The following is a 13,795-nucleotide window of genomic DNA, read 5'->3' on the forward strand; positions in this document are numbered from 1 at the left end:
GGCTAACCCAATAAGTTATTTTTCTGTTATCTGAGGAAATTCAAGATGTTCTTCCTAATATTTTGTTTCATATATAATATATATTTCTGGTAGTAATCAAGACTAACCTTGGAATTTTTTTCCAGGGCCATGGGCAACTGAGATTCAGTGGTCAAAATTGTGACTCTTTCAGTAAACACAGGCATCTGTTCCCAAACCGCTGGTAAGAGTGCCAAGATTAATATTCAGTTCTGACAGGCAGATAACCCTACAGTGGTATATAGAGAGGAGAATTGATTTTAAAACTTTAAAATTAGAAGTAGTAATTAGGTTTCAAAGGTAAAGTGGCTTTGAAAAAAAAAAAAAAAAGCCCAATCCAAAGTAGGCTATACCATTGCAATCATTAAACAAATAAATCTGGAATTAAAATGTAATATCTGTGTAGATAGGACCCAGTCTACTTAGCTCACTAAGTCCTAGCCCAGTGCCTGGCATAGAGGAGACACAATAAATAATTGTTGAAGAAATAAATGAAAACAAATCAGCTATTTTTATTTCAAAAGCCTGATAGTGGAAGATTGGATATAAAATTTTAAAGGTTTATATTTATGTAATAAAAACAACAATGAAAAACTGTCCCCCTAAACCACCTATAAATATAGGAGGTAGAGTCAGGCTAGAACACCTTTCTTCTAGCGTTAAGGAAATGTAATGTACACCTACTGGAGTATCTGTCCATCCCTCTTTCCTGGGAACTAGCCACCCCTCCCACAGGTGTGGATTCCTGGATTTCTGCCACTTGACTCTTTGTCCTTGCTGTTGGATCAAGTTAATTGGATCAAGTTGGACTTAGCACCCGAGATAGGCCAATCAGATTCTCTCTTCCAGAAATTTGATGTTGAATTATGAAAACCTACATAGTCTAGATCAGTGGCTCTCACTGGAGGTGTTCTTTGCCCCCAGGAACACTGGCAACATCTAGAGACATTTTGATTGTCACACTGGGGCAGGGGAGAGGTTGGGTGTTATGGCATCTCACAGGTGAGGCCAGGGATGCTGCTAAACATCCTACAATGCACAGGTCTGCCCTCACCACAAAGAGTGTGAGGCTGAGAAACCTTGCTGCAGTGTGAGCACCTGAAAAGACAAAGTGTAACTCTGGGGCTGCCAGCCGTCTATACTTCACATCCAAGGGAAACAGACAGACTCAGCCTGTACAGAGAGAAAATAATGAAGTGGTACTGAGAGGAGCTGAGCTTAGATACAGAAATTCCTGATTCCAGTTCCTCCTAGAGACCTGACTACATTTTTGCTCCTTTATCCTAATATATTCTCCTTTTATACTTAAGATAGCCTGACATGGGTTTTTGTTACTTAAAACCAAAGTAAGTTAAATTAATACATGAAACATTCAAGTAAATTATTTTACAGTGACTTAAGAGATATTAAGGCTCATGCAGCTTAGAGATTGGTCAGTCTTCTAGGACTGAACAAATAAGTAAAATGAAATAATTCATTTTCATTACTTTTCCTTGAAAGCCTTGTTGCTTCCCCACAACTTCTCTACAATTAGGTGCTAGAATGAGTTAAAAGCTTTTTGTAAGGCAAAGGAATGTAGAACATGCTGGCATTTTGCTTATGAGTCTTCTGGGAATCAGGACACCTGGCTCATCTGCTCTGCCACTACACTGAGCCCCACCCCATTCACCAACTCCTAGTCATTATTTACACAGCTCCACAGTGATTTCTATTTTGCATATTATTTTGTATTTCCATGTATCTCATCAGTCTTGGTACTGATTTCATTTCTCTATATACAGGAATTCAATTGTGATCTAGGGTAAGCCACTGAAATGGTCTTTGATACTCAGTTTCATTATGGAAGTTACATTTTTCTTTATCTAAGTCTTAGGAATATTGTGAATTCGTTATTGTGACTTCATTTCTTTATCCAAACACAAATGGTTTCTTAATCATTTAGGAGTCCTTGACCCCTTTGGGAATCTGATGGTGGATCCTCTCTCAAAAATGTATATGTGTACTGTCTTTTGCATACAGATCTGAGGGTTCATAGACTGTTTAGAGCCATCATAACTACCTCCCAGCTTATGAACCCTGCATTAAATATTTATTTAGTGTCTCCTATGTTCTAGATGATAAGAAAAAAAGGGTGAAAAAGTAGAGTTCTACCCTTCAGAGGAACACAACTTGGTAAGACTACAGAGCAGCAAACATTCAATTAATATATGTTAAGTAATATATGTTAAGAGAAAGGTGATAGAGAGTACTGTGGTAACCCCGAACAGAACATAATCTGGGTTGGGAATTAAAGAAAGATTCCTGGAAGAAGTGACATCTGCACTGAGAATTCTGACAAGCAGAAGAAAGCAAGGTCAAGTAGAAGGCTAGGTAAGAACACTGCAGACGGGGAAAAGTATATGTGGAAGGGAAAGTGCCTGGTGAAATGTTTAGAGCAGCATTGCTAATCGTCTGTCTATTGGCTCTCAGCTCCATTCCTGCTGTATCTCAGGGGGCTGAGTCAGCAAACCACACTGCCCAGATCCCTCTGCCAAGTGGTTTCTAGAGAGATTCTGCCATTGGAAAGCCTTGGTGGATGGCTGGAGGCAGGAGGGAGAGAAGCCATGCCCCCCTGCTGTCGGTAGCATCCCCAGCTGTGGCAGCAGTCGCATCCAGTGAGTGGGGACTGCTGGGCCCCAGCAGCAGTGGTGGCACTGGCGCCAGCAGTGGCAGTAATGGCTGTGGGTGGGCTGAGCAGCACAGCAGTCATGAGCATTGGTAACACCGAACCCCCTCCTGCTCCAGCCTAGAGTTTCAGGCAGTTCCTAACTCCTGGGTAACCTCATCTTTTTTGCCCCTCTGGCCCTTTCACGTTTTGAAACCAATTCCCTATATTGCCCCTTTAAAGTACTTAGAGTGTTTCTCTTTGTCTGATGGGACATGACTAATAAAGCAATGAATCAGAAAATATGGTGAGGGGTGGAGGAGGGTTGTGGTGAGAGATGTGGTTGACCAGGTAATTGAGGGCCAGATCATTCAAACTCATCTTAGGAAATGATCAGATGTTAGGATTTTATTCTAAGAGCAATGAAAAGATTTTATTTATTCAAAGGCAGTTGTTTAAAAAGACAGCATTGAAATATTTAATTACATAAAAATTAAAAATATCTACAGGCCAATAACAAATAAACATAAACCAAACCTAAATGGTCAGTGGGTATCATTATTCAAATCAACTCTGATAGTTTTTATATTCTGAATTTGTTAATGCATTTATAGTTCTATAAGCAAACTTTGCTTATTCAAATAAAATATAGGCAAAGGACATAAACTGGAAACTCAGTTTTATAACTTTAGTCAACCATCAGCAGTTATTTCTCATCTACATTAACTGCTTGTAGATTTTTTAAAATATTTATTTTTATTATTTTTATTTTTTTGTTAATCCTCACTCAAGGATATTTTTTTATTGATTATTTTATTTGATTTTATTTTTAAAATACATTTTTATTGATTTCAGAGAGGAAGGAGGAGAGAGAGAGAGAGAGAGAGGAACATTAATGATGAGAGAGAATCATCGATTGGCTGCCTCCTGCATGCCCCACATGGGGGATCGAGCCTGCAACCCGGGCATGTGCCCTAACCAGGAATCGAACTGTGACCTTCTGGGTCATAGATTGATGCTCAACCACTGAGCTATGCAGTCAGCCAGGCTCCATTAATTTTTAGAGAAAGTGGGAAGGAAGGAGGGAGGGAGAGAGAGGGAGAGAGAAAGTGAAACATCAATTTTTAGAAAGACACTTCGATTGTTTGCCTCCTGCATGTGCCCCAATGGGACTAGGAATGGAACCTGCAATCCAGGTATGTGCCCTTAACTGGGAATCGAACTCGAGACCCTTCAGTGCTTGGGCCAGTGCTCTAACCACTGATTAACACCAGCCAGGGATGTTTGTAGATTTTTAACTGGAACATAGGTAATCAATGTGTAGAGGTTGTTTGGTGAATCTTCATCCTTATTACATTTTCTAGACAACCACACCGGGAAATGGTATGGAACAGTGGTCGGCAAACTGCGGCTCGCGAGCCACATGCGGCTCTTTGGCCCCTTGAGTGTGGCTCTTCCACAAAATACCACATGCGGGTGTGCACGTACAGTGCGGTTGAAACTTCGTGGCCCATGCGCAGAAGTCGGTTTTCGGCTCTCAAAAGAAATTTTAATCATTGTACTGTTGATATTTGGCTCTGTTGACTAATGAGTTTGCCGACCACTTGTATGGAACATTCCTTATTTCTTTTTCCCAGACAGCTTTGTTGAGCCTGGTGAATGTGCACATCTGGAGTTTCTATATCCTTTATAGCAAATTTCTGGATTCCTTTAAGTGCCTGAAGATCACACTTCTTGAAATCTACCCCATGGATGGGCTTGTGAATGTTGATGGTATATTCTCTGGTCACTACCTTGTTGGTGGCAGAACGGCCCTTCTCACCATCCTTCTATGTGGGAACCATTAAATTGGAAAGCTGGAAACCCATGAAAGATTTTAAATACATGGTCGATTCAGTCACCTTTAATTTTCTTGTTTTCTCCCCTCCCCCCCCCGCTTTTTTTTAGGGAGAGAGATGAAGGGAGACGGAGAGAGAGAGAAACATCGATGAAAAGAACTATCCATCAGCTGCCTCCTGCACACCCCCTACCAGAGATCAAGCCTGAAACCTGGGCATGTACCCTGACCGGGAATCAAACCAGCAACCCTTCGGTGTATGGAACCATGCTCAACCAACTGAGGAACACTGGCCAGGGCAGTCACTTTTGATTTTTATGAAGATCATTTGGGTCATAATATGGAGAACAGGTTTGAGCCTACCAAATTGAAGGTCAGGTGTCCAATCAGGAAGCTTTTGCTATTAACTAGGAGACAATTTGATGGTGGTCTATACAGGGTAGCAGCAGTGAGTTTGAAAAGAAGGATTGGAAGGATTTTTATGAGGTGGAATGTCCAGAACGTAATGGGGTATTATGGCAGATTAAAGATGGCTACAGATTCACTGGCTCTCTTCCCATTGATGGGTGGGATCTATAGCTCCTCCTTTTGAATTTGGGTGATTTCTGTAATTGCTTTGACAAACAGAAAATGGTAGAAAGGACATTGTGCTAGTTTCTGGGTACTAAGAGACCAGAAGCTTCCATTTCTTACTTCTTGGAACTTGTACTCCTGCACCACACTTTGAGAAGTGAAGCCAAATGGAGAGGTCACACATACATAGCTGCTCTCATTGGCAGACCCAGCTAAGCTCCCAGCCAACAGCCAGCACCAGCTGTCTGCTGTGTGAGTGTGCCATCTTAGATGTCTTGTCCAGTCTACAGACAACCTGCAGATGACCCCACCTCAGCCACTAACTACCACTGCATCATAGAGCCAAGCAATTCCTACCCACTTAAGCCCATTCAGTTTACGAAACCAAAAGAGGCTTTTGTTTTAAGCCTCTAGGTGTTTTTTAAAAATATATATTTTTATTGATTTCAGAGAGGAAGGGAGAGGGAGAGAGAGATAGAAACATCAGTGATTAGAGAGAATCATTGGTGGGCTGCCTCCTGCATGCCCCACACTGGGGATCAAGCCCGCAACCCCGGGCACGTGCCTTGACCGAAATCGAACCATGACCTCCTGGTTCATAGGTCGACGTTCAACCACTGAGCTGCCAGCTGGGCTAGGTGTTTTTTTGAGCCACTAAGTTTTGGGGTGGTTTGTTATACAGCTGGATTGGGCCCAGAGTGGAACCAGTAACTGCTGAGGTGGGGAAGGAGAGCAGATGAACAGTTTGTGGAGGTGGGGTGGGTAAATGATGTATCAGAAACTAGGAAATATATGTTTTTGGAACTTCATTAAATATTTTTTCTAGATATCCTATGATGTTTTATCTTCAGCATTAGCTATCCAGGTTTTAGATCCCTATCATTCAGATCTTCGACACTAATTTTAGTATCTTCTGCTATAAGAGCAGCTGCACTTCTCAAAAGTATAAAGAGGAACTGGTACCTATTTCATCACATTTGTCCCCTTGTTGATCGAGGGATCAATTTCCAGGTCTCTTTTTCATTCATCACGTATTTACTCATTATCTGCCAGGTACTCAGCACTGTTCTGGGTATTAGGGGCATCATATTGTCACAAGACAGGTAATATCCCTGCCCTCATGGAGTTTACATTCTAACTGGCAGGCAGACAAAGACCAAGAAAAGAAAATGATTATCAACTCGATAAAAAGCAATGAAACAAGTAAGCAGGTGCTGATAGAGCATAAAAGTTGAGAGGAACTTACTTTAGACAAGGTGGTCAGGAAAGATTTTTAAGGTGAAACTTAAGGAAGTGGAAAAAACCAGCAGTGGGAAGAGGTGCAGAAGTGAGGGTTGGTAGCTATGGGAAACACAAGAGTGCAAAGGCCCTGAATAGTTAAAAGCTTGACCAGATTAAGGAACTGAAAGACTAGTATGTTTGGAGTGTAGTGAGCAAGAAGACTAGTAAGGTGAAGTTGGAGAGAGATGCAGAGGCTGGGTTAAACAATGCCTTTTAGGCCAAATTAAAGGATTTGCATTTTATTCTAAATGTAAAAGATAGGCAAAAGCATGAATATGATCAAATTCACATTTTAAGATAATGGTCAGAACACACAGGGGAAGACTGGTTGAGCAACTGTTGCAGTAGTTCATGACAGAGAAAGATGGCCTGGACTAAGGTTCACTCTAATTTTCTTTTCCCTGGACTCAGCCTGTTGCTTTTTATTTTTTAAATATATTTTTATTGATTTCAGAGAGGAAGGAAGAGGGAGAGAGAGATGGAAACATCAATGATGAGAGAGAATCATTGATCGGCTGCCTCCTGCAAGCTCCCCACTGGGGATTGAGCCCACAACCTGGGCATGTACCCTTGAGTGGAATTGAACCTCGAACCTTTCAGTTCACAGGCTGATGCTCTATCAACTGAGCCAAACCAGCTAGGGCTCAGCCTGTTGCTTTTTAAAGTGTAGGTGGAGGCTTAGTAAAAACGAATCACCAATTATTCCCAAGTACCCAAGTATAAATAAGACTCCCAGGGGACTCTTGCTCTGTATAAAGATTTGAATTATTTTCTTGTGTTCTCTCTCTCTCTCTCTCTCTCTCTCTCTCTCTCTCTCTCTCTCTCTCTCTCTTAATTGTAATTCTTGTGTTCTCTCTCTCTCTCTCTCTCTTAATTGAATTTATGGGGCCAATGGTTCACAAAACCATACAGGTTTCAAAGGTATAACTCAATAAAATATCATCAGCACACTGCATTGTGCTCCCATCACTCCAAGCAAAATATCTTTCTATTCCCATTCCCCCCCCACTTTGTCCACTTCCACCTACCCACCCCCCTTTCCTCTTTCTAAAACCACACTGTTGTTTGTGTCTATGTGTGATGTGTGTGTGTTTGCTTAATCCTTTTTTAGCCAGCTGCCCCCCAAACCCCACCCCTCTGACAACTGTCAGTCTGTTCCATATATCCATGCCTTTGTTTCTATTTTGTTCTATTTGTGACTGTCTATTGGGCCTGGGTGTGCATGGGAGGGGCTAATATGTGTACAAGGGTTTGCTTCCTCCAATTTAGAGATGGGGACAGATCTTTGAAAGGTCTGAGGCTCCCTGAGGTCCACTTCCACCTGTCAGCGACTCTGCCTCGGAGGTTGCCTGGTCTTTCTCCAAAGCCTTCTGAAGAAAGACTGTAGAGTGGGCTCAGGCTGGCCGTGACCTACAGACCCTTCCGCAGATCATGAGCTCGGTAGGTGGGGGCAACCAGGGTTAGTAGGACGGGACTAGTGGGCTCCCTACTTGGGGGCTACATGGTTAGGCACTCAATGAGGGGAAAGTGGATCCTACTCTGGAGCCAAACCACACAGTCTCTACCACAGTCTCCAACTCTAGCTCCGCTGGGAGAGCACTGCAGGTTCAGGTTGGGTGCAGCCAGCTGTCCCCTTTGCAGGAGCAAGCTCTGTAGGGCAAAGCTACTGGGGCTGCAGGGACAGATCAAAAGGGTCTTTTGTTGCCTGGCCAGTGTGCTCAGTGGTTAAAGTGTCAGCCCATGCACTGAAGAACGTGGGTTTGATTCCCAGTCAAGGGCACATATCTGAGTTGCAGGTTTGATCCCTGGTCTCTCTCACATTGATGTTTGTTTCTCTCTCTCTCTCTCTCTCTCTCTCTCTCTCCCTCTCTCCCTCCTTCCCTTCCTCCCACTCTCTCTAAAAATCAATGGGGAAAAATCCTTCAGGTGAGGATGAACAAACAAACAAAGTCTCCTATTGGGGATGGTACCAGCTGAGCCTGCAGGAGGGGGCCAAGCACTTTGTCCCAGTCCCAGAAAATAGTCTCCTCGAGAGACACACTCCAAATGTCCCAGCTCCAAGCAGCCCTTCCTTCCCCCAACCCCCCGTGGTGCTCAGCTCAGCAGGGCAGGGCCAGTGGGACTTGGAAGGGCAGATTCAAATAGTCTGCAGACACTTCTTCCCCTTACCACCGGGATATGAGGGCTGAATTCCCAGGGGAGATAGGAGTGGCTTCCTTGTGATGTAGAGACACAACCCAGCACCTGCCCATCTGATTCCTGGACAAAAGCCTCCTTGGGAGACAGCGCTCTGATGATAGTCCAGCTCTGGGAGGCACTCTGATCCCCTTGAGTAACAGAACTCAGGGTGGGGCCACAGGGAGTGGATGGCCAGGCCAAGTGATTTGACAGGTGCGTGTGTGGGTGCTTGAGATAGGGAAGAATGGTTTTTTCAAAGCTACACAGTTCAATCACTGAATGTCTGCCAAGAACTTCTCCAGAAAAGGAGCACCACCAAGGTCCCTGCTGATTGCAGCCAGCAGACCCCTTCCGCGGGGCTGAGCACCTTTAGGTAGAATGGCAGGACCAGGCAGTGCATTCCCCAGGCTGGTGCTGTAACAATACAAGTGCTGGACCCTGGGAAGTGAGTCTGGGTCTCTAGCAGACTGACTTCTCCCCCAGGCAGACTGAATCCCCATGGATTTTCACCACCAGAGGCTATTCAGGCTCCTCTTCCCATCTCTGTTGCTCTAATCCACATGTGAGGTTGCCACCCACACGCCTGGGGGGAGGGAGTTTTGCAGCCAAGATATCCATCCCTCTTGCTTCTCAGCTGCCACCTGTGGGTGCAGGGGCCAGCCCTTTCTGTGTCTCTGCCCTTCTCACCCGTCTTCATGTGGCTTCTTCTGTATGTCTTTCATTATATTTAAGTTCAGTTAGCCTTCAGTTGGTTATTCAGGTTGGTTGCTCTATAATTTAAATCTGGCGGTGGGAGCAGGTGAGTGTGGCTTCTACCTACTCTGCAGCCATTTTGGAAACTGAAATATTTTCAATATTAATGGTGTTTTCCACTTCTCTCCACCAACCTCCTTCTTCCCCCACACCCAAGGTTTTCCTCTATCAGGAACTATCTTCTGTGGCTTTTGCTATATGAACTAATTAGTGGTTTTCAAGCCACTTCACTCTAAACAGTATTTGTTGTCTACCAAGTTCCTTGGCAACTGGAATAGGTGGGGTAGAAGATGCAAGAGAAGACAATAATTTGGCGGGGGAGGGGAACTCAGTCTGTCGAAGATTAGTCCAGTTGTTGTTTTTTTGTTTTGTTCCTTCTGCAGAGCCATAGACTTGTATTGACAATAAAACTAAACTTCATTAGATTGAAACTTACTAGCTTTAAATTCAGTTATTTCATCCAATGCCTTCAAGTTAGTAATTCCATCTGAATATGGATGAAATGTCCTTCACTTAAAACATGGTAACATAATTCAGCTGATATTCTTTTTTAAAAAAAGTTGATTTCAGAGATAGAAACATCAATGATGAGTGAGAATAATTGATCGGCTGCCTCCTGCATGCCCCACACTGGGGTTCAAGCCTGCAACCGGGGCATGTGCCCCGAACCAGGAATCAAACCATGACCTCATGGTTTGTAGGCCAATGCTTAACCACTGAGCTGTGCCAGCAGGCTCAGCTGATATTCTAGAAAGCCTCAATTTGGTCCAGCAGATAATGGAGGTGTACTAACTGCAGAGGCGTTCTCTACATGGGATTCACATCAGGAGGGTATCCTGCTTCTCCATGGCCTTCAGAAGCGTCTTAATCCAAAACACCTGCTGAGCTTGGAGGACAGCCTGGAGCCCCCTGGAGGTCAAGAGGAGAGGCTGCCCTTCCCATGAAGGCAGGAGCATGACCATAGTGTTCCCTGTGTCCAGCACAGTGAGTGACAATAAAACAAGTGTTTAATAAATGTTTGTTCACTGGATTAATAGAAGAGTTTGGGGGAACAAAAGAAAATATGGCCAACTACTTATTTAATCAAAGTGACTCATAAAAAATCTTTTACAAATTCATGTTCTGTCCTCACTCAGCTTTTGGGGTACAAAAGATAGGAAAGAGGAGGGCTGAAGTCTGCGTTCCCAGGTATGTGGGCACTTGGTGAGACTGAGGAAAGGCCAGTTGGTAGGAGCCTTGCTGTAGACTTTAAAGATGATTCCTCCCTTCAGTGGGACTTGCCAAAGGATGCAATGAATTTGGATCTGCAATGAAGCTGCAAGGTATTTTTACACTTCACTTTTTTAGAGAGAGAAAGGGAAGGAGAGAGAGAGAGAGAGAGAGAAACACTGATTTGTTGTTCCACTTATTTATATATTCATTGGTTGATTCCTGAATGTGCCCTGACTGAGGATTGAACCCACAACCTTGGTATATTGGCCGATGCTCTAACCAACTGAGCTATCCGGACAGAACATATTTTTAAATTTTAAATATCCATTTCCAGATCACAGAAAGGACTTCTCATGTAACCTTGAGTAGGCCATTTAGGTAAATTTCTGTGTTACTTAAATGAACCATCTCTGTGGAGAAAAGTGATGATGAAAGCTTATTAATTTACATTTGTAAAAACACTTTGAAACCTGTGGATGAAAGAATTTCTGCAGAGGTACAAAGGGTGGGTAATATATTGGGTCAAATTCTACCCTTTTATGGTGGCAGAGAGGGAGCAGGCATACTTGAGGACACTTAGGGGGAACCTCTGGCACATTATATTTCAAACAGCCTTGAAGAAAGCTCCCCACTTTCAGTATATCGAGTGTTTTAATCACATGTAAAGTTATTATTCTAGTAATTATTATTTTTTGTTGCTGTTAATCCTCACTCAGGATATTTTTTCCATTGATTTTTAGAAAGAGTGGAAGGGAAGGGGGCGGTGGAGGAGAAACATCGATGTGAGAGACATCCATACGTTGCCTCCTGCACACACCTGCTACTCAGGTAGGTCCCTTGACCAGGAATCGAACCCACGACCCTTTGGTGCACAGGCTAACACTCCACCACTGAGCCAGGGCATAGCAATTATTTTAACATTTCTCTCCTAAAGTCTCAGCTTTGTGTAAAGGGAATCTTTAGAGGGATTAGCCTGTGAGGTTTTCCTTCTACAATACTTTAATTTTTACCTTACATCAGTGATACTCAGTTCCTATCCAAACGGGGCCATTTCATCAATTCTAGACAGATGTTTACAAGTTACAATCAGTGATTAGAAAAAGCTCAGGAAGGAGAAAAGAGAATTTCAACAAAACCTTCCAGTCTATGAGTTAATTATACCCATTTATAAAAATGGTATTAATAATTACTTAAGAAATAATGCCAATAGAACATTTTCTTAGCATAATGATCTCTTTCAGCAAGGTAAATACAGACACAAAGATAAGACATTTAATGTAAAACTGTCAAGGCAAAAAAGCCAAGCTTAAAAAACAAAACAGGCAATCATCGTTTTCAGTATGCTACATCAATTATGCACTGGTAGCTGTGCCCAAATGAGCATATAACTTAAAAAAAATTGTTTTTCTTTACCCTGTAATTTGCTTAGTTTGGCAGGGAGGTGAACAATAATTTTATTACTTGTTCTCAGGGGTAGGGAGAACTTTTTGCTTTACTGTGCCTGGCTCTTCCTGAAAGAGGACTGAACTCCTAACCCTTTCAATGGATCCAGACAAATCCCAGAGAACTGATCCTTCAGATCTTGATGTTCTTCATCATATCTTCTTGGGAATTTCTTTAACTGCTTTACCTCTGAAATCTCTCCTTGCTGCTCAGAGGCCACGCATAGTTGGGAGTTCTTTCCAGGTCGTCCTGCATGCTATGAGCACACACCAGCTCATTACTGGGTGCTTACTAAGGATTATTTTTAATTAAAAAAATTTTTTTTAATTGATTGATTTGAGAGAGGGTGGGGGAGAGAAACATCAATTTAAAAAATAATTCTATTGATTTCAGAGAGGAAAAGAGAGATAGAAACATCAATGGGAATCATTGATTGGCTGCCTCCTGCACGCAGCAACCTGGGCTTGTGCCCTTGAATGGAACCCAGGACCCTTTAGTCTGCAGGCCAATGCTCTGTCCACTGAGCCAAACCAGCTTGGGCCATTGATTTGTTTTTTCCACTTATTTATGCATTCCTGGGTTGATTCTGCTATGTGCCCTGACCAGGTATGGAACCCGCAACCTTGGCTATAGGAATGCACCACCTGAGCTACCTACCCCACTAGGGCCATACTATGGTTCTTTTCTAAAAGGTTGTTTTTTCTTCTAAATTTCCTAAGGCCGCACGTGGGCAACACCAAGCAAGAATTACATAGGCGGGAAAAAAAGATTAAAAAAGTTATTTCTGAACTCCTTAAAACACGTTAGGTTCTTTCGCCTTTAGAAAAGAGGCAGGCTAGAAAAAACAAAACAAACAAGTTGCAAATGACAAGACCAGGCACTGCCAAGGGAGAGATCCGGGCGGGCCTCCGCCGGCCGCAGCGGGGGTCAGGCCACCTTACGCAACCTCCCGGGTGGGCGGGCCTGACCCGAGCCGGCCGCCCGCCTTCCGCGCGTCCGCACCTGCCCAGCCCCTGCCGCCAGGTTCCGGCCCACGTGGCCGGCGCAGGCTCAAAGTCCAATGGTGCCTCGGCTGCCACACGGCGGCGGGAGTAACGAACAGGTCAGCCACTCTCGGGCTGCAAGCACGCTTCCTCCCCAACCCTCCAGGGCCGCGCGTGACCATCTCCGCTCCCAATCACGGTTGCAGCTGACCAAGCGCGGTACCGGAATCCAAGACAGAGACATCCCACCCTCATCCCGCGAGAACTCGGAAAGGAAAAATGTTGGGCGGGCGATGGGGAAGAGGCCAATGAGAGAGCGAGAAGGGTCTGATGGGCGGCCCTCCGTGCTCCCCCTTTGAGCCCCGCCCGGCAGCGGAGGTCCGGATTGCCGCCCGCCTGCCCCTCCCCTTTCCGCCCTCCCTCCCCTCCTGGCCCTGCTCTTCTCTTCCCGTCTGAGGTGGCGGCTGTTTCCTTCCTTTGCAGCTCTGTTTTACCTCTCCTCCCAACTTCCCTTTCTCCTCGGCCCGAGGCCGGCTTGAGCTCTTCCCCCGCGTCCTCGGGGTGGTCATATAACTCCTGGCCCCTAGCATCCGGCGCCTTCTCCTTTCTCTGGGCTTCTGTCCGCGCCTGCCCCGCCATGAATGAGGAGTACGATGTGATCGTGCTGGGCACCGGCCTGACGGTGAGTGCTGAGTTCTGGGCGGCGCCGGCGCCCCGAAGACGGGGAGGGCGTGCAGGCCCGGCGCGGGGGAAGGGATCTGGGGGCCGGCCCGCACGCCCCTTCTTCCGGGCCGCGTGAATCCCGGCCTGCGCCTCAGGCTTTCCTTGTGGATACTCTCGTCGTTTTTTCGTGTCTGTTTTTGGAGGGGAGTC

General features: G+C 44.7%; 1 protein-coding gene across 1 annotated transcript in view; it reads left to right on the forward strand.

Moving 5' to 3' along the window:
• The first annotated feature begins 13,114 nt into the window (after positions 1 to 13,114).
• The window catches only part of GDI2 (GDP dissociation inhibitor 2), a 59,071-nt gene continuing 58,390 nt past the window's right edge, over positions 13,115 to 13,795 (forward strand). The window contains exon 1 of the mRNA XM_080669778.1: positions 13,115 to 13,604. Coding sequence (XP_080525904.1) covers positions 13,560 to 13,604 — 45 coding nt within the window. The 5' untranslated portion in view covers positions 13,115 to 13,559. The remainder of the gene's footprint in view (positions 13,605 to 13,795) is intronic.

This window comes from Plecotus auritus, assembly GCF_963455305.1.
Source record: "Plecotus auritus genome assembly, chromosome: 1".
NCBI classification, from domain to species: Eukaryota; Metazoa; Chordata; class Mammalia; order Chiroptera; family Vespertilionidae; genus Plecotus; species Plecotus auritus.